Genomic DNA, 18918 nt, shown 5'->3' with positions numbered 1-18918 from the left:
GCTTTATTTTTCACCTGTAAACACAACCACAGCTTTATTCTACACCTGTAAACACAACCACAGCTTTATTCTACAACTGTAAACACAACTACAGCTTTATTCTACACCTGTAAACACAACCACAGCTTTATTCTACACCTGTAAACACAACCACAGCTTTATTCTACACCTGTAAACACAACTACAGCTTTATTCTACACCTGTAAACACAACCACAGCTTTATTCTACACCTGTAAACACAACCACAGCTTTATTCTACACCTGTAAACACAACTACAGCTTTATTTTTCACCTGTAAACACAACTACAGCTTTATTCTACACCTGTAAACACAACCACAGCTTTATTCTACACCTGTAAACACAACCACAGCTTTATTCTACAACTGTAAACACAACCACAGCTTTATTCTACACCTGTAAACACAACTACAGCTTTATTCTACACCTGTAAACACAACTACAGCTTTATTCTACACCTGTAAACACAACCACAGCTTTATTCTACACCTGTAAACACAACTACAGCTTTATTCTACACCTGTAAACACAACTACAGCTTTATTCTACACCTGTAAACACAACCACAGCTTTATTCTACACCTGTAAACACAACTACAGCTTTATTCTACACCTGTAAACACAACTACAGCTTTATTCTACACCTGTAAACACAACCACAGCTTTATTCTACACCTGAAAACACAACTACAGCTTTATTTTTCACCTGTAAACACAACTACAGCTTTATTCTACACCTGTAAACACAACCACAGCTTTATTCTACACCTGAAAACACAACTACAGCTTTATTTTTCACCTGTAAACACAACTACAGCTTTATTCTACACCTGTAAACACAACCACAGCTTTATTCTACACCTGAAAACACAACAGGGGACCTTCAAACCAAAGCTGAACATAGCTTTTTATTAATGGACACACTATAACTAATGGAAAGATGTGACTTTTATTAGAATAAGAATTTTAACAGATGAGCCCTTGGGTCAAACGTTGAGCACAAAAATACTTTTAACACACAAAACAAAAGCAGAAACATACAATACGACTACAAGAAGACACAAAAAAGGACAGAAAATAACATAAAAACACTATTAAAACACATTATAACAACAAATACTCACTAAAACACTTGACAGAGACAAAAAAAACTTACAATACGACTCAAAGAACAAAGAAAAAGGCAGAAAAATAAAATACACAAAATAAAAAAAAATGCATCCAATGATCACAAGAATACACAAAATACTCTAAAAACACACAAAACAACAAACATTCACTAAATGACTCAATAGACAAAATGACAACAAAACAAAAGTAAAAAAAAAAAAAAACAACAATATGACTAAGAACACACACTAGTACATAGTACACAAAATCACCACAATAACACACAAAATAACTAAAAACAGAATGAAAACAAATACTCACTAAAATACTCAAAACGGCAACAAAAAAACATACAATTTGATTTTAAAAAGACAGGTATTTATAGTAAAAACTATTAATCAATACAAACTAAAGGGAGAATTGATGCATTACCTGCTTTAAACTTTTATTTTTTTTAATAAACAAAAGCTTTGGAAACATTTATTGGGTTTGTTTTAAAAGTCAAAGTGAAGAGAAAACACCAGATTAAATAAAGCCTGTTTTAGTAAATATTAAATGTATTTTATAAATATTATCACACTAACAGAATACAACCTGATGTGATGTGTCTAATGTGAGTTTGTAATCACAACGTGAACGTTTGAAATCGTCCTTTCCAGCTCCATGCTGTATGTTAGCATTAGCCTTAGCCGCTTCTTTTACCTTCGCCACCTTCGGTATCCGCTGCTTTCCCGCCGCTGTGGACGCCATTGTGTTAACAAGTACTACCAAAATCACACGGTTGATTAATAAAACTCACAATACAGCAGAAGATGATGAGCTACAAAAGCTAAACGATCACAAACGAGTCAAAAAAAGGCGAACCGCCATTACGGTGCCCCGCTAGATAACTACGACTTCCGGGTCATCCGGTGGTGTTGTCATGACGACGGAGCGAGCGTCAGCGAAGACAACAAAATATTTCACTGTTTTTAGCCTAGTTTTATCATTATAACTTAACCTGGAGAGCAATTTATTCACAACATATCGTGAACTGTTAAAAGGTGAGTTTTATTTGACCGTGTCACGTTAACAAACCCACATTTTCACCGTGTTTCTTCTTTACAATTGAGGAAAAACGTAGAAAATATAGTTACAATTCAATGTCCCACGGCTTTAAAAAAATACATGCAAGTGCTGTACACAACTTATCACATTATATGACATTATAACATTATAACTGAGCCGGAAGAAACAATTTAACTGCTATACCTCTAAAATGTCCATTTTATTTGACCGAGTTACGTTAGCATAGCTGCTAATGCTATTTTTCACCGTCAGGTTTATTAGTTTTTCGCACACTTTCCTTAAAACTGTGTCTAATAATAACATTAATGCTAAATAAAAAATTGCATACAAAAAATCTGAATAATATTAAAAATTAAACATTTAATGGTTTTAATACTAGTTAAAGGCTCATTTAATTTCATGTGCCCTCGTTACATTTTTTTCACAGTAAATTTATTTTTCACCATATTTAATGTTTTCAGAGCTATGTTTGTTTTTTCCTCTGTTACATTCATTAATAGCTCCTTTTTTAACAATGTTTTTTCACTATAATTGAGGGAAAAACTTTAAAAATAACAACTGGACTTGTATTAGAGGTCAAATAGAAAGTCAATGAAATAAATAAAATACTGCTCCACTATCACTGAGTATTTATTAAACAATATTAGATAATAAAATAAATCAATGCACTCATGTGAGGTTGTGTTTAATGTGTTTCATCTGTAACAGTCTGCAAATATGTTCCAATGTAGACAAATAAAGTTTAAGACAGAGTGAGGAAAACCAACCATTCCTTCACATAATTCTCTTTCTTTCTGTGATGCTGATGCTGATGCTAATGTCACTGTTTCAGACTGAGTGATGATGAGGATGATCAGGTCAGATGAAGGTCAGGAGGAAGCTGTGACGGTGAGACGAAGCGAATCGTCAGATGCTCGGGGCATTGAACGCCTCATCAGCCCCTCATCAGAGGCCGTGTTTGGACACGTGTCCGCCATCACACTGTTGTAAGAGAAACAATAATCAATAAGAGCAGAAGGAGAGTTAAGGTGGAATCTACAGCAGGGGTTCTCAACCTTGGGGTCAGGACCTAAATTGGGGTCACGAGACACTGGGAGGGGGTTGCCAGATGTCTGCAAGAAGCTAAGAATATTTTCTAAACGATTTCAGCCAATTTTGGCTTATTTTTATCATTTTTCTGCAACTCCACCAAACTCACCATATATTAACCTATTTTCATCACTTTTTCTTGCCATATTTTTGCTCCTTTTAATGTATTTTTGCCACATTTCTCCCATTTCTGACACTTTTACATCACATTGTAATGTCTTTTCTGCACATTTTTCCACTTTTCAGACATGTTCATCACTTATAAACCCTTTCTACCACTTTTACACCTAATGTCACATATATTGACCCATTATTGTTACTTTTAACCCCAAAGTTGAAAAACACTGATTTAGTGGTTCCTGAATAGATGTATTTTTATGTTTTTATCATTCTCAGTCATCTGACACCTGGGGTGGGACCAACACTGACAGTTAATTTTTCACTCTCTCTCTAGTACCCCCTGTAGTGCCATCACGTACCCCTAGGGGTACACGTACCCCCATTTGAGAAACACTGTTATAAACCAATAAAACCAGGAGATGACGCCAGAGAGGGAATTATTTCTGCTTCTCAGGAACACAAAATATTATTTTCATTCACAAATTAAATTAGTTTTCAAAACAAAAGAATAAATGAGCGAATAATAATAATGCTGCATAAAAAATCCCTTCAAAATAAAAGCCCAACACATTATTCTTGCCTCTTTAATGTGTCCCAACCCACATGTTGAAAACCAGTGCTAACAGGCAGAGCTGTAAATGCAGAGTCCATAAGTGAACAGCAGAGGGCGGTAGAGCACAGAACATAAAAGTGACTTCATTTTCACTAAAACAAAGGAAACACTTCAAAGGTAATGAAGGCTTTGATCTATTTGATTTATACTTTTTTTCTTCTTCTTCTCAGAGAGAAAGCCAACCTCGCCGTGACGCTGACCAATGAGAGCGAGGACGTCCTGGCTCACGCCTCCTTCTTTGATTTCCCTTCAGGAGACTTCATGGATGGGGCTCAGTGGGAACCTTTCCTCCACACACACTTTACTGCTGAAAGATGCACAGTGTGTAGCTTCCTGTTACATTGTTTACATTCATTTAAACCCCCCCCCCCCCCTATATCAAAACAATTCTCATTCATCAGCAGTTTAAAACATTTAAAGCAGGGTTTTTCAACCTTGGGGTTGTGACTCTATGTGGAATCGCCTGAAATGTCTAGTAATATTAAAATGTAAAAAAAAAAATACTGATTAAATGGCATTTATATATAAAAATATATATATATATATATATATAGATATATAGATATAAATATATTAAACAAAAATTCAATTAATTAATTTTTAGTTTATTAATTTGTACAGTTTAAAAAAAAAAACAACAACACATAATTTAAGGTTTCAAGAATTTTTGCCATTATGTGCATGAACATGTAGATAATGACCAAGTTGCCCGTTAGGCCCTTAAAGAATAGAGTAAAATAATAGAAATAGAAAAACAAGTGAAAAATAGTAAAACACCAGAACTATAAATAGAATATATACAAAATAATAAAATATACAAAATAATAGTCAATAATATCACAGAAATAGATTCAGCGTTGCAGACTAGTTGAGCTGTGAACCATAGATCAGGGACTGCCAACTCCAGCGTCAGACACCTGAAACAGAGAAGAGAGAGAAGGATGAGGAGAAGGCACTGACTGCAGAAAAACATGCTACACTATTAGCAGGTCTGCCTGCATTGTTTTGGGCTTTATTCCTAGTGGTTAGGTTAACGTCAAATGTCTGCCATGGTCTGTGATTGCGTCCATTACAGACGAGACCCTGTCTGCTTTAAGTTAATGCTATAATACGGTATACGCTTCAGCAAATAAGAAGGTTTTGAGTTTATCCTTAAAGGTGGAGAGAGTAGTAGCATCCCGTACTGAGACTAGGAGCTGGTTCCAAAGGGGAGGAGCCTGGTTGCTGAATTCAAGTAGAAGGTTGGGAACCACTGATTTAAAGCATTGGGCAATAAAAATATATAAACTTTACTTAATAAATATAATCAGGTAAAAAAAAAATATATTTTAGTATATTATTTTTTATGATTATTACAGTTTTATTTTGTTTCTATTATTAAATGTGAGACCTTTTATTTTGACAGCCTGTGAACACTCTGTTCCTCCACCTGTTTGTGGCTCAGCCTGAGTTTGCTACAGCCAGTATAAAGGAGATTATCAGGTATGTTCTACCACAGCGTGTTTACAGAGAGTCACAGTTCTTTAGATTAAAACAATAAAAGCTCACATTTCTAAGTCTTTTACAGAGACACGTTTCATGCTGTTTCTGAGCTGGACTTCATCTGCCTGATCAGCACCAACAGCAGCGCTGCTTTAGGTCAGTGGATAAATGACAGGATTCATTAAATTCCTTTGATTTTCCTTTTTAATGAGTAATAAAAGTCATTTCTGTGTGACTGTGTGTTCAGAACCAGCTCTGGATCAGATCCTCAAACCACTACAGAGACGAACCCACTCAGAAACACAATGTTGTGCTTTTATGTGTGAGAGGACGGATCAGTGTGAGCAGCTCAGTGTTCGTAGAGCCAGGTGACATCATATTACTGTGTAATAATCATTATTATTATTATTATTAATAATTCATAATTATTATTATTACTGTGTAACAATCACAGATTATTAACACAACAGGGATCAGATACAGAAGAAGGAGATGATGGGATGAGGTCAGATTAGCTGAGCTCAGGTAACATGAGAATAAATTAGATAAGATTAAGTGGGATGAAACTAATTCAGATCCTGGGATGAGAAATGATCATGGGATGAGGTGAGAAGAGATGAAATAGATTAAAATGAGATTATGTTAAATAAAATAAGATGAGATCATGGAATGAGATTAGATGAGGTGGGTTGAGATGAAATAAGGTGAGACCCTAGGATGAGAAAAAATAATGGGATTAGATGAAATGAGATTACATCATAGAATGAGATTCGATGAGCTGAGGTGGATTGAGATTAAAGGAGATTAGATGAGAGGAAATCATGGAATGAGATTAGGTGCGGTGGGTTGGCATGAAATGAGGTGAGATCCTAGGATGTCAAAATATGGGATGAGATTAGATGAAATTAGATCAGGTGAGATTAGATCATAGAATGAGATTTGATGAGAAGAGGTGGGATTGAATGAGGTGATGTGGGCGGAGATTAGGTGAGATGAGATCATGGGATAAGGGTAAATGAAATGATATTATGTGAGATGAGTTGGGATGAGGTGAGATTAGATTAGATGAAAGGATATGAGATCATGGAATGAGATTAAATGAGATTGTGGGATTAGATGAGATTATTGGATGAAATTAGATTAAATGAGATTAGGGGAAATTAGATCATGGAATGAGATTCAATGAGATGAGGTGGGATGAAATGAAATGAGTTGAGGTGGGTTGAGATTAAAGGATATTAGGTGAGATGAGATCATGGGATGAGGTTAAATTCAATGCTATGAGGTGAGGTGAGATGAGATCATGGAATGAGACTAGATAAGGTGGGTTGAGATTAAATTAGGTGAGAGCCCAGGATGAGGAAAAAAATCATGGGATGAGATTAGATGAGATTATTGGATGAGATTAAATGAGATTATGTGAGATGAGATCATGGGATGAGATTTTATGTGGTAGAATGAGATGAAATGAGGTGGGATCCTATGATGAGAAATTAATTATGGATTGTGATTAGATAAAATGAGATTAGGTGAGATGAGAATAAATGAGATAAAATTAAGTGATTTGAGATCCTTGGATGAGAAAAGTTCATGAGACAAGTCAGATGAGATCATGGGATGAGGTGAGATTAGGTGAGGTGGGTTGAGATTAAAGGAGATTAGGTGAGGTGACATCATGTAATGAGATAAAAGGAGTTAATGAGGTGAGATGAGAGCACGTGACAAGATTTTGAGATTAAACTAGATGAGATGATGATGATTAATCCACAAACTCAGGATTAATTAAACTAACTAGTGCCCTCTAGTGTTAGACGTGTGATAGGACGGTTTGAGCAAACAATAAAAACTGTAATTTTTAAACTTTGAATTATTTTACATGTGTTGTGTTTGAACGACTGAATATGAACTAAAGAGTTGTGACTGTGTTCTTGTCAGGGTTGAGGATCACGATGAGGTGATGCTGTTGTTTATAGATGAGAACACGCTGCTCTCTACATTCAACCACCATGACTTCCTGTTGGACACCATCCAGGACCAGGATGAAGGAAACCATGCAGCTGTTTGTGAGGTGGGTTTGAGCCCTGTAACCAAACTAACCAACCAGCAGCAGACACTGGGACATGAGCATTAGCAAACACTCAATAGAGAAGCTTTGACCAGATAAAGACCTGGTGTAGGCCTCATTGATCAATACATCAAAGATCACAGAGTATAAACACCAATGAGCTCCTTTGGAGCGCGCGGTCCGTGAACGTAGCCAGTCATAACGAGTCGTTCACTGAGTTCACGCTCACATTGAGAGCAGCAGTAAAAAGGAAGAATGTGCTGAGCTCAGCGATAAAGCATACACACTCATTAGAATCATCATGGAGGGACCAGAACTGATGGACTATGATACCAGGACAGATGTTCAGCTGTGGTTCTACCAGAGCACTGGTCTGCAACCTGTGGTTCTGGAGCCTCATGTGGCTCTTTGACTCTTATAAAATGGCTCCCTATAGCTTTAAAAAAACTATTGAAATAAATAGTTATTTTTTTACAGAAGCTATTCATGATTAATGACAAATAAATTCATGATATAACAATTTGTTAACCTAAAATAAATCACGTTGTACAATGACTCAGCACATTCCTAGAACATCTACAGACCATCAACTTTCCTCCACCTGTGACTAACCTTAAGTTTTAAATCCCTGGTAAGAAACTAAACCAGGGGTCTGCAACCTTTACTCTCAAAGGAGCCATTTTGACTCATCTCGCCTGGATTAATGTCCTTCCGGAGCCAAAAAAAAAAAACTTTTTCAATGAAGGCAATACAGTGTATAAAATTCTATGCATTCAAAATTCAACACATGCTAATTGCTAATTACTTGCAACATATCAAGCTCTCCCCACACAAATATAATCTCTATTTTCTTCCAAAATAGTCATTGTGTTATTTTAGTTATCAACAAGGGATTTAAAACTTAAGGTTAGTCACAGATGCAATGAAAGTTGATGGTTTATAGAGGTTGCAGAAGTTGAAGTATGAAGGTGGCAGTTATTGCACAAAGTGATTTATTTTATGTTACCCAATTGAGCCATCATAACTTTATTTGAAGTTAATGTCATTAATCATCAATACCCTCAGTAAGAAATAACAATTCCTTATTTTTTTTATTTTTTAAAGCTACAGGGAGCCATTGTAAAAGAGTCAAAGAGCCACATGAGGCTCCAGAGCCGCAGTTTGCTGACCCCTGAACTAAACCAACAAAAACACTATTCTGGAAGAAAATACAGATTTTAATTGTGTGGGAACAGATTCATTTAACCACCAATGTACAGGTTAAATATGTATGTTTTATGTGTGGCAAGAAATGAGTAATTAGCATGTGTTTTTAAGTTTCCATTTACATGATCAATATAAATGAAATTAAATCAAACATTCTATATAATTCTAACTGTATATAATGTAATACACTGTATTGTCTTCATAGAGAAGGTATTTATGGCTCCAGGAGGACTTTAATCCAGGTGAGATGAGGTTAAATGGTTCCTTGTAGAGTAAAGGTTATAGACCCCTGACCAGGGGAAGAGGGTTAGGAGACCCCACTATCAGAGCTGGACCCTCTCAATTTAATTCATGGGGTGAAACAATGCAGATGATAAGTTGGTTATGTTACTGTTAAATTAATTCATGTACAGCATTTCTGTAAAATAAAAAACAGAATACATGTAACCTGTTGTTATGATTTAATGTTATTTTTAAAAATTGTTACGTCTTCTTTTAAAATGATGTAAAAAAAATGACCTGTTTTTTCAACCACTGATTGTTGGAGAAAAACTTCATATTGTCACTAAAACATTAAAACATTTAGCAAATATATCTAGTCATTGTCAATCTTTACTTCATACAAAACTACAGTACGTTAGTTAAGTCAACTATTCATCAGCATGTATGTCTATGCTGTACCCCCCCCCCCCCCCCAGTTCAAAAAAAAGGGTGCGACCAAATTCTGTGCCACCACTGGAAAAGTGAGTGTAGAGCCCTGATCAAGGAGAGGTTTGATTAATACTGTCTTAACGTGTTGATCATATTAATGCTAATCAGTGAAAAAACATCTTTAAACAGTGGAGATGAGATGAGATCTCAGAGACAGGTTATTAACTATTGAGGTCAGCTCAAACAGACCAGGTGTTCTCAACCTTGGGGTCAGGATCCCATTTGGAGTCACAAGACACTGGGAGGAGGTCGCCAGATGCCTTTTTCTACAACTCCACCAAACTCACCATATTTTAACCTATTTTCATCACTTTTTCTTGCCATATTTTTGCTCCTTTTAATGTATTTTTGCCACATTTCTCCATTTTATGACACTTCTACATCACATTTTAATGACTTCTGCACATTTTTTCCACTTTCCAGACATGTTCAGCACTTATAAACCCTTTCTTCCACTTTTACACCTAATGTCACATATGTTGACCTATTATTGTCACTTTTTCACCATATTTCATGATTATTCTTTTTGCCAGTTTAACCTCATTCACCATTTGTCACGTCCATTAATTGACAGTTTAATGTAATTGTTCCAATATTGACACTTTTTCTGTCTGTTTTTATCCACTCTATAATTTGCAACTTTTAACCAAATTCTGTGCTTTTTAAAATCACATTTCACCACCTTTTTTACCATTTTTGGTCACTTTTATTTGTCACGATTTTATTTGTGATTAAAACCAGGATTTCCATCTTTAAGATGACTATAATAATAATAATAAACGTTCCTGGATAACAGTGGATATTATTCAGATGAATAAATAAATGTGGTTATCACAGATTCATAGAACAATAGACCATCATTTTACTGACTTTATGGATGGACCCCAAAAATCTCTCCCCTTTATTCCCCCTTATAGATGGTCCTGTCTCCACATGACTGTTCTTCAATGTTCATGTCTGTGTTCAACCACCTTCAGCTATAGTGGGGGTCCCCACTCTCTGGGACCTTTATTTTGGGGCTGAACAGGTTTAGAACCACTGGTGTAGACAGATGTAATGAAGTGTTTTCTCTTCATTCTTTCTGTGATTTCTTGCGTTTTTTTCACTAGACAAGGATTAAAGTTATTGGTTTTATTCCATTTGTGTTCTACGGTAGTTTATTCCCAGTGATATCACGTCACTCCAACACACATTTTACATTTCTTGTACATCTATATTAAAATATAAGAGATACTGGAGCTTGGTTGGCTAGGTGGGACGGCTCGTAGTGGACGCCAGAAAATCTCCCTTATTTTCAAATCCAAAACTTGACAGGTATGCAGAAATGTGTAGTGAGGTCTCTTTGGCAGACATAAGTCCTCTCTCTGTCTCTGTGTGAGGGGTGGAGTCAGAGGATGAATGAATGATAACTGTTGGCAGGTGCTGGTGTCAGTAGAGCTGCTCTGGGCTGCGTTCCCTCTCTAACTGTCAGTGTTCACAGCAGCATATGGTGGATAGGAGCTGATCCCCAGCCAAGCTGAACATCTGACAGAGGAGCAGCAGATCAACATCCTCCCACAGGGATGGACGGCTCACATACTACAGTACAAACCTTAGTACCCCTTCCTCTCATTTTTAAATCTAAGTCCCCCTTATGTCTGACTATAACAATTTACTCAGAAATCTGTGATAAAACATCTATAGATCATAATGATGGAATAAAAGTGATAACACACTATTTAAAAAATCTCATTTTGCAAATAATTGGAATGAAACAGTATTTAGTTCCTCCTGAATAGATTTAATTCTATAGTTTTCATAATTTCCGGTCATTTCCCTCCTGATGTGGGACCAACACTGACCTTTGTATTTTCAGTTCATGTTCTAATCAGAATCATTTCTATCATCATTTTGTGTCATTTTGTGTGTTTTTGGTGTCATTTTTGTGTGCTTCTCTGTTATTTGTATGTATTTTGTGTTGATCTTGTATTATGATGTATGTGGACTCTGTTAGATCTCTCGTCAGCATTTGACACTGTCAGTCATCAAATCTTGTTGTTAAGGCTACGTGACCTGGTCAGAATGTCAGGACCAGTCTTAGCGTGGTTCTCCTCTTACTTATTGGGGAGGAGCTTTAGTGTCTTTGCAAATCAGATCCTGTCTGACTCTGCTGTTTTGTTGTGCGGGGTCCCCCAGGGCTCTGTTTTGGGAAGGATTTTGTTCTTATTCTATGTCCTTCCATCAGAAAAAAAATATCCAGAGCTTTGATGATGTTTCCTATCATTTGTTTGCTGATGATATTCAGCTTTATTGCTCTTTTAAGACTTCTGAGATCCAGAAATGAAGCTCTCTGCTGAAATGTCTTGTGCAAGATAAACAATGGCTCGGCGCTATTTTTCCTTAAACTCAGACAAAACGGAGATGCTGGTGAGTGCTCCTGATGATGTCATTCCAGGGATTCACCAGTATCTGAGCGACCTGAGTTTGTCTAATAAAACAAACCTTAGAAATCTAGACATTATCTTAGAGCATCACTCAAAACTACTAACAAGGAAGTGTTTTTACAACTGAGGAAAATCTCTGAACTTAGAACAATTGTGTCCAGAGATGATGTTGAAATGATTATCTCTGCCTTTGATTCTTCTGGTTTAGACTACTGTAACAGTTGATGTTGTTGTCTAAACAAAAAGGAGCTGTGTCGTCTTCAGCAGGTGAGGTGAGGTCACTGACTCACACAAACAGAAGAACTCATATTACTCCCATCATAACAGCCTTTCATTGGCTCTCAGTCACTTTTCATTTACATTTTAAAATCCTGGTGCTGACCTTCAGAGCGTTGCATGGTCAGGCTCCTCCCTCCTACAGTACAGACTTGTTGTGTCCTTGTACCCCCTCTCAGAGGCTGAGGTCTCTGGATCAGAACCTGCTCATGGTCCCTCGTACTCGTTTCAGGACCAGAGGAGATCGCTCCTTTCAGGCCGTCACGCCAACGCTCTAGAACGATCTTCCTTGTGTTCACTTGATTCTGTTGATGTTTTTAAGAACAAACTGAAAACCTATTTGTTTCAGAAAGCGTTTTAATTCCAGTGGATTAAGAGTTGTTTTATGAACATCATGTTTTGTGTTTTCTGTTGTAATTCTGTGAAGCACTTTGTGACTTCTCTGTCTGTGAAAGGTACTATACAAATAAACATTACTTACTATCTTTCTCTCTTAGTGTGTCTGTTTTTGTTGTCATTTTGTGTATTTTGTTGTTTTTATTATTCAGTATATTTTCCTCTTATTTCTTGTGTTTTTGTTGTAGTTTTTGTGTGTTGTTGGTATTATTAAAATGATTGTCTCAGAGTGGTTTTGGTGTCCTTTGGTTATTTTTTTAATCTCTTTTGGTTGTTTCTCTGTTATTTTTGTGTCTTTTGTAGTGATCTTGTGTATTTTTCTCTCATTTAGTGTCTTTGTTGTTGTTCTGTAATAGTACGTATTTCCCTCTTAGTGTGTGTGTTTTTGTTGTCGTTTTTTGAGTTGCTGGTAATTTTCAGTCTGATTATCGTTTTTAACTAAAAATAAATCTTTCTCTCTCAAGTAGCCCCTGCAGTGCCATTGCGTACCCCTTTTTGAGAAACACTGCTACAGTACATGAATAAACTATAGTTTTTAATCCGTCAATCATGGTTTCACCCCATCAGCCTGGGTTCATACAGCCTGTTTTCTTTCACACGCTGACCCTACAGTCATGAACCAACGTATTGGCACCCCTGACATTCTTCCAGAAATTACACAATTTCTCCAACAAACTGTTGCAGTTACAAATGGTTTTGGTATACACATGTTTGTGGATGTGGAGGACATCTACATGATTGGAATTGTGGTAGGAGGCATGCTGCTGATTGGAGCTGGCAGCTTTCTGACCTGTCGCAAAGTCCGTATTACATTGTAAACTGTTTTGGGAAGGCTGTTAGTCATTTCTGATGGATTGGGCAGGGCTCTCTACACGCAGACCCGTGATGAATGAACTCAAAGTAAGCAGGAGCTGCTTTTGAACGTTCACGAAGAATTGAATCCAACTTGGAGAACTTGAATGGAGGCTTGCTAGTTAAGGCCTTCTTATTGGATTACTGCTGGGGACCAGGACTCAAGGCTATTGAAATTGAGCAAGCATGACTCAAAAACAAATCGCTTATCATCACTGGCTCCCAAAGCCAGCCGCCCAAGGCTGTCTCATCTATCCACCAGGATGTTGTGCAGAAAGACGCTCCGTCTCCTCCTCCTCCTCTTCTCTCCCATCTCCACTTGGTACTTTGTTTCTGAATCAGATCTACCCAAGGTCATTGCACATCATCTGACTGTATCAGAATGGAGTGAAGGGATGACCTCTTTCATCCCTGTTCAGGGAGATTAGCCACAGTAACACAGGTTATAAACTTCTTGATGTTACACACAGTGAACAAAGGAAGTTGAAGATCTCTGGGGATGCTCTTGTAACCTTGAAATTGTTCATATTTTTCCACAATTTTGCTTAAGTCCTCAGACAGTGCTCAGCTCCTTTCTCTTTTCTCCATGCTTGGAAACATACACACACACACACACAGACACACACACACAGATTTGTTAATACTTTTCTCCATGACTGTATATGAGCAGTGACATGTGACGCTGTTCCTCTACAGACCAACCAGGCCATCGTGGGCTTCATGAGCATTAGCATTAGCATCGATGTGAAGATGCTGCAGGAAAACTACGACCTCAGTCAGTTTGAGGGATTTCACACCAAGCCTGATCAGAACGTAGAGGATGGATCATCATCTACAGTGAGTAAAACAGCTGACTCACTCTCACACACACACACACACACACACAGACAGAACCACACAGTGCTACTGTTAATGTGACTTAAAGGGTGATGCACTCAGGGCCGGATTCACTAAGGCAAGGCAAATTTATTTCTATAGTGTATTTCATACACAAGGCAACTCTATGTGCTTTACATGATAAAACATTCAACAGCTTAAAATCAATAAGAACGTTTAAAATCATCAGTAAAATCAATTAAAATCATCAACAAACACTACATCAACAACATGACCAAAAATCTTTCAGACCTAAGATCTGAAATAAAGGTGGTAATTCAGTTGCTTCCCTAAATCCTTTAGTGACAGTTTCCTCACCTGCTGCGAGGAATTCATTGACTGCAGCAATCATTAGTGCACGAGCAGAACTGGTGCAGACCGCCCCTATTTACGTAAATGAGTGTTTTGCTCATTTAATGTAGAGACGTCAGTGCGCACAAGCACACTGACATTTGAGGAAGTGAAATTGGAGGCAGATAGACTTCTCTGTCTGCTGCACAAACATTTAATAATGTAGAAAACTAAACAAACAAATAATAATATTTTTTTGTTTATTTTTATTTAAAACAACAACTTTAAAACTTTATGATATTTTTTCCTCCTCATTTAATGTGGGTGCTCTGTCAGGTCCTGTAACTTTTTCTCTGATCAGTTCATGAAAAATAGTCAAATTAGGACAGAAACCGTCCTATTGATCAACCATTGATCTGAGTTAATACATCTGCACAGTCAGTCAATCAGTCTGTATTCTTTGACGATAATCTACTGACCATCATCCAGTAGGTCTGAGCAGCGCTGTGTCAGCACACGCTCATATGTCATTTTTGAGTGATGTTTGCACATGTTTTAATACCACTAAACCCCTCAGTGTTGGTTCTAACCCTGGGTGTGATCCACAGCAGCAGCAGCAGCAGCAGCAGCAGAGTGAAGCTGCAGGCACAGCCAACGCCTTCTGTGTGCAGCTTTTCCTCATCGACAAGAATTATGAAAACCGGTACAGATAAATATTAATAATCCTCTTTTCCAATATCCTGTTCCTGGTACCAGGATCATTCACACATTCAAAGTCATCTTAGTTCAGGGGCCAATTATGGAGCAGTTTGATCTCAAGTGGGCCACAGATTTTATGTTGGAAAAACAAGTCATTTCAACTATATTGTTGCATAGTTTACGCTTCTATGTATACATAAAATACAAAATATGTAACAATATCCAAGCAATAAGTGGCAGATATCAGTCCCAACAGGGTCTACTCTTTACATTTCCTAGATTTTGTGACCAATTTCTATTTAATTAAGAGGAATATTATTTAATAATTAGAGGAAAATTGAAGGATTTTGTTAGAATTTTGAGTTTTTTTCAACAATTCAACATTAAAAATGATTGCTATCATGCAATATAAGAAAACTGGAAAAAAACCAAACTGTGAGCACATTTCATCTGGAAAAATCACAATGAAATGCAGAATCTAGATCTGATCTCTATGAAGCTGGGTGAAGGAAATAAGGAACCAACGCAACATAACCAAGTCAAGCACGATCAATAACGAACCAAGATAAGAGAGATATCTATCAAAATGATTCAGAATCAGTATATTGATCTGGATCCCCTCCAAAATGTAAAGGAATCCTCCATGGTCTAAGGCAGGGTTTTTCAACTTTGGAGTTGTTTGAAATGTCTAGTAATAGTAAAATTAAATAAACTAAATTATATTTTTGTTTTTTATTACATTTAAAAAAAAAAAAAAATTTAATTCTTAAAATGTTATTGTTTATTTTATTTATGTAATTTGCACAATGAAAAAACCCAATTACATAATATCACAGAAATAGATATACAGAGCAAGAGGCAGAAAGCTCAAAGAGCTTAAATAATAATTATTTTTTTCAAATGAAAACACACACGCACACACACACACACACACACACACACACACACACACACACACACACACACACACACACACAATCTCAAACTGTATTTCTATACTTTCACTTTCTCAAATATAAATCTCGTTAAAATAAAATGCAGTATAAACATATATGAGCTGGTGCTTATTGTTACTTTGTGCACTGATACTGGACGTATAACAGTTATAATAATTTTAGAGAAAAAAAGTGTCTTGCGTTGCCAGAAATGTGTGGTATATAAAAATGGTGTCACGGCCTGAAAAAGTTTGTGAACCACTGTTTGAAGGTCGATATTTGGTTAAAATTTTGTCCAATTCGGTTCAGTTCTTTTGACATAATCCTGCTAACAGAGAAACACTGTGTGTGTGTGTGCGTGTGCGTGCGTGCGTGTGTGTGTGTGCGTGCGTGCGTCCTGGGAACTGACAGAGATCTGAATTAGTGGATTGGTGACCCCACTGATCTCTTCCTCTTCCTCTCTTTCAGATCAGTGGACTTTTTGCCGTATGTGTTCCAGCAGTTCCCAGTGAGTGTCTCGGGGCCTGTGGGTAGGGTTGCCACCTTTCAGAAAAGAAAATAAGGGACACCCATGGGACCATCAACACAATCCTCAAAAGTAGAAACATTTTGACATAGAACAGTGTTTCTCAAACGTTATTGCCCCATTGAATGTAGGCCTTTTCATTCATTTATTTCTGATGTTTTGCTTATTTTAGAATTTGAATTTTACGTTTTGGTGTATTTTAAAGAGTTGTGCCACAAATGATTATTGATGGATGAAGAAAAAAAATCCTGTGCTGTCTTTTTCTTAGACTGGCTCCATACCAAAGTATGGTTAGCTTAGCACGTAGTGATCAGTCCCCACGTGTTCGGTTAGCTTAGCACATAGCAAGCAGTCTCCACATTTTTGGTTAGCTTAGCGTATAGCGACCAGCCCCAGATGTTTGGTTAGCTTAGCACGTAGCGACTAGTCCCCACATGTTTGCTTAACTTAGCACATAGTGATCAGTCTCCACATGTTTGGTTAGCTGAGCACATAGCGACCAGTCCCGCATCTTTGGTTAGCTTAGCACGTAGCAACCAGTCCTACATGTTTGGTTAGCTTAGCACATAGCAATCAATCTCCACATTTTTGGTTAGCTTAACACCTAGCAATCTTTCCCACATGTTTGGTTAGCTTAGCACGTAGCGACCAGTCCCACATGTTTAGTTAGCTTAGCATTTAGCAACCAGTCCCACATGTTTGGTTAGCTTAGCACAAAGCAAGCAGTCCCCATATGTTTGGTTAGCTTAGCATGTATCCACCAGTCCTCACATGTTTGGTTAGCTTAGCATGTATCCACCAGTTCCACTTGTTTGGTTAGCTTAGCATGCATCCAGCAGTTCCCACATGTTTGGTTAGCTTAGCACCTAGCGATCAGTCCCACATGTTTGGTTAGCTTAGAATGTATTCACCAGCCCCACATGTTTGGTTAGCTTAGCACCTAGAGATCAGTCCCACATGTTTGGTTAGCTTAGCACCTAGCAATCAGTCCCACATGTTTGGTTAGCTTAGCATGTATCCACCAGCCCCTCATATTTGGTTAGCTTAGCATTTATCCACCAGTCCCCACATGTTTGGTTAGCTTAGCATGTAGCGACCAGTCCCCACATATTTGGTTAACTTAGCATGTAGCGACCAGTCCCAAATGTTTGTTAGATTAGCATGTAGCACCCAGTCCCACATGTTTGTTTGCTTAGCGTGTGGCGATTAGTCCCACATGTTTAGTTAGCTTAGCATGTTGCAACCAGTCCCAGATGTTTAGTTAGCTTAGCATGTATCCACCAGTCCCACATGTTTGGTTAACTTAGCACTTAGCGACCAGTCCCCACATTTTTGGTTAGCTTAGCATGTAGCAACCGGTCCCACATTTGTTTGCTTAGCACGTAGTGACCAAATGAAAACTTTCAACATTTGATTGATTCTTTGTGTCCGCAGGAGCTGAACTTCTGCGTGGTCTCCGTTCCCTCTCAGACCCAGGAACCCGTCCTGCTGCATGACTTTGTAATGGTGCCTCAGCGCGAGTCCAGCACTCTGAACCAGGACCTCTACATGTTCCACAGAGACGCTCTACAGTGTGTGACCTCTCAGCACCACTACAGCTCTATGTCCTCTAACACTCAGAACTCTGTGTGTGTGTGTGTGTGTGTTCTCACAGAGGTGTGACGGTGAGGCCGGCCGTGCGTTCAGATGGTGATACTGTAGCTGCTCTGGTTCAGGATCTGAGTCTGAAGGAGTTCCTGCTGCAGGACCTGCAACGTTTCTATGATTCCCACAGTGACACGGTCAGAATCAGCTTTAGAAACCTCAGAGTTCTGTAGGTTAGCCGTGGAAAATATTTATGATATTAATATGAATTCATAATAAATCATAGTAATGATGTTTGACAGGATTTTGATGGAGAAAATAATTTTGAGCAAATCAAGAAAAAAGTCGAAAGAAACACAAAAATTATGCACAAACTCAACGCGACACAAGCAGAAAAGCGACTTACATTGCATTTGACACTTGCCTTGTTTGAATGGTGTTGAATTTATAATTAAAAAATCCATAATCCTCTTTTTTCTTTGCTTTTTTCAGAAAGGGGAGTTTGTGGGATTCACATTGTTTTCTCCAGACGTGTGACGTCAACCGGTCGCGGCGCATGCACAAATTGCAAACCT

The 18918-nt window shown here is 37.6% G+C and overlaps 1 protein-coding gene across 9 annotated transcripts in view; it reads left to right on the top strand.

The window, feature by feature from the left end:
- The first annotated feature begins 2046 nt into the window (after positions 1-2046).
- The window catches only part of cfap61 (cilia and flagella associated protein 61), a 36348-nt gene continuing 19476 nt past the window's right edge, over positions 2047-18918 (top strand). For 5 of the 9 annotated variants that reach the window (XM_028440706.1, XM_028440703.1, XM_028440711.1 and 2 more), the window contains exons 1-12: positions 2047-2174; positions 3032-3185; positions 4192-4342; positions 5427-5503; positions 5589-5659; positions 5751-5871; positions 7439-7571; positions 14129-14269; positions 15208-15302; positions 16702-16741; positions 18194-18330; positions 18414-18540. In XM_028440706.1, the coding sequence (XP_028296507.1) occupies positions 3040-3185; positions 4192-4342; positions 5427-5503; positions 5589-5659; positions 5751-5871; positions 7439-7571; positions 14129-14269; positions 15208-15302; positions 16702-16741; positions 18194-18330; positions 18414-18540 (1239 nt within the window). In that variant the 5' untranslated portion in view covers positions 2047-2174; positions 3032-3039. Of the gene's footprint in view, positions 2175-3031; positions 3186-4191; positions 4343-5426; positions 5504-5588; positions 5660-5750; positions 5890-7438; positions 7572-14128; positions 14270-15207; positions 15303-16701; positions 16742-18193; positions 18331-18413; positions 18541-18918 lie in introns of those variants that run through there. The other 4 variants (XM_028440708.1, XM_028440707.1, XM_028440705.1 and 1 more) reach the window with 4 other exon arrangements.

This window comes from Gouania willdenowi (genome assembly GCF_900634775.1).
Source record: "Gouania willdenowi chromosome 24 unlocalized genomic scaffold, fGouWil2.1 scaffold_320_arrow_ctg1, whole genome shotgun sequence".
Taxonomy (NCBI): Eukaryota; Metazoa; Chordata; class Actinopteri; order Blenniiformes; family Gobiesocidae; genus Gouania; species Gouania willdenowi.
Note: the sequence above shows the minus strand (reverse complement) of the source record. Positions and strands in the feature narration are given on the sequence as shown.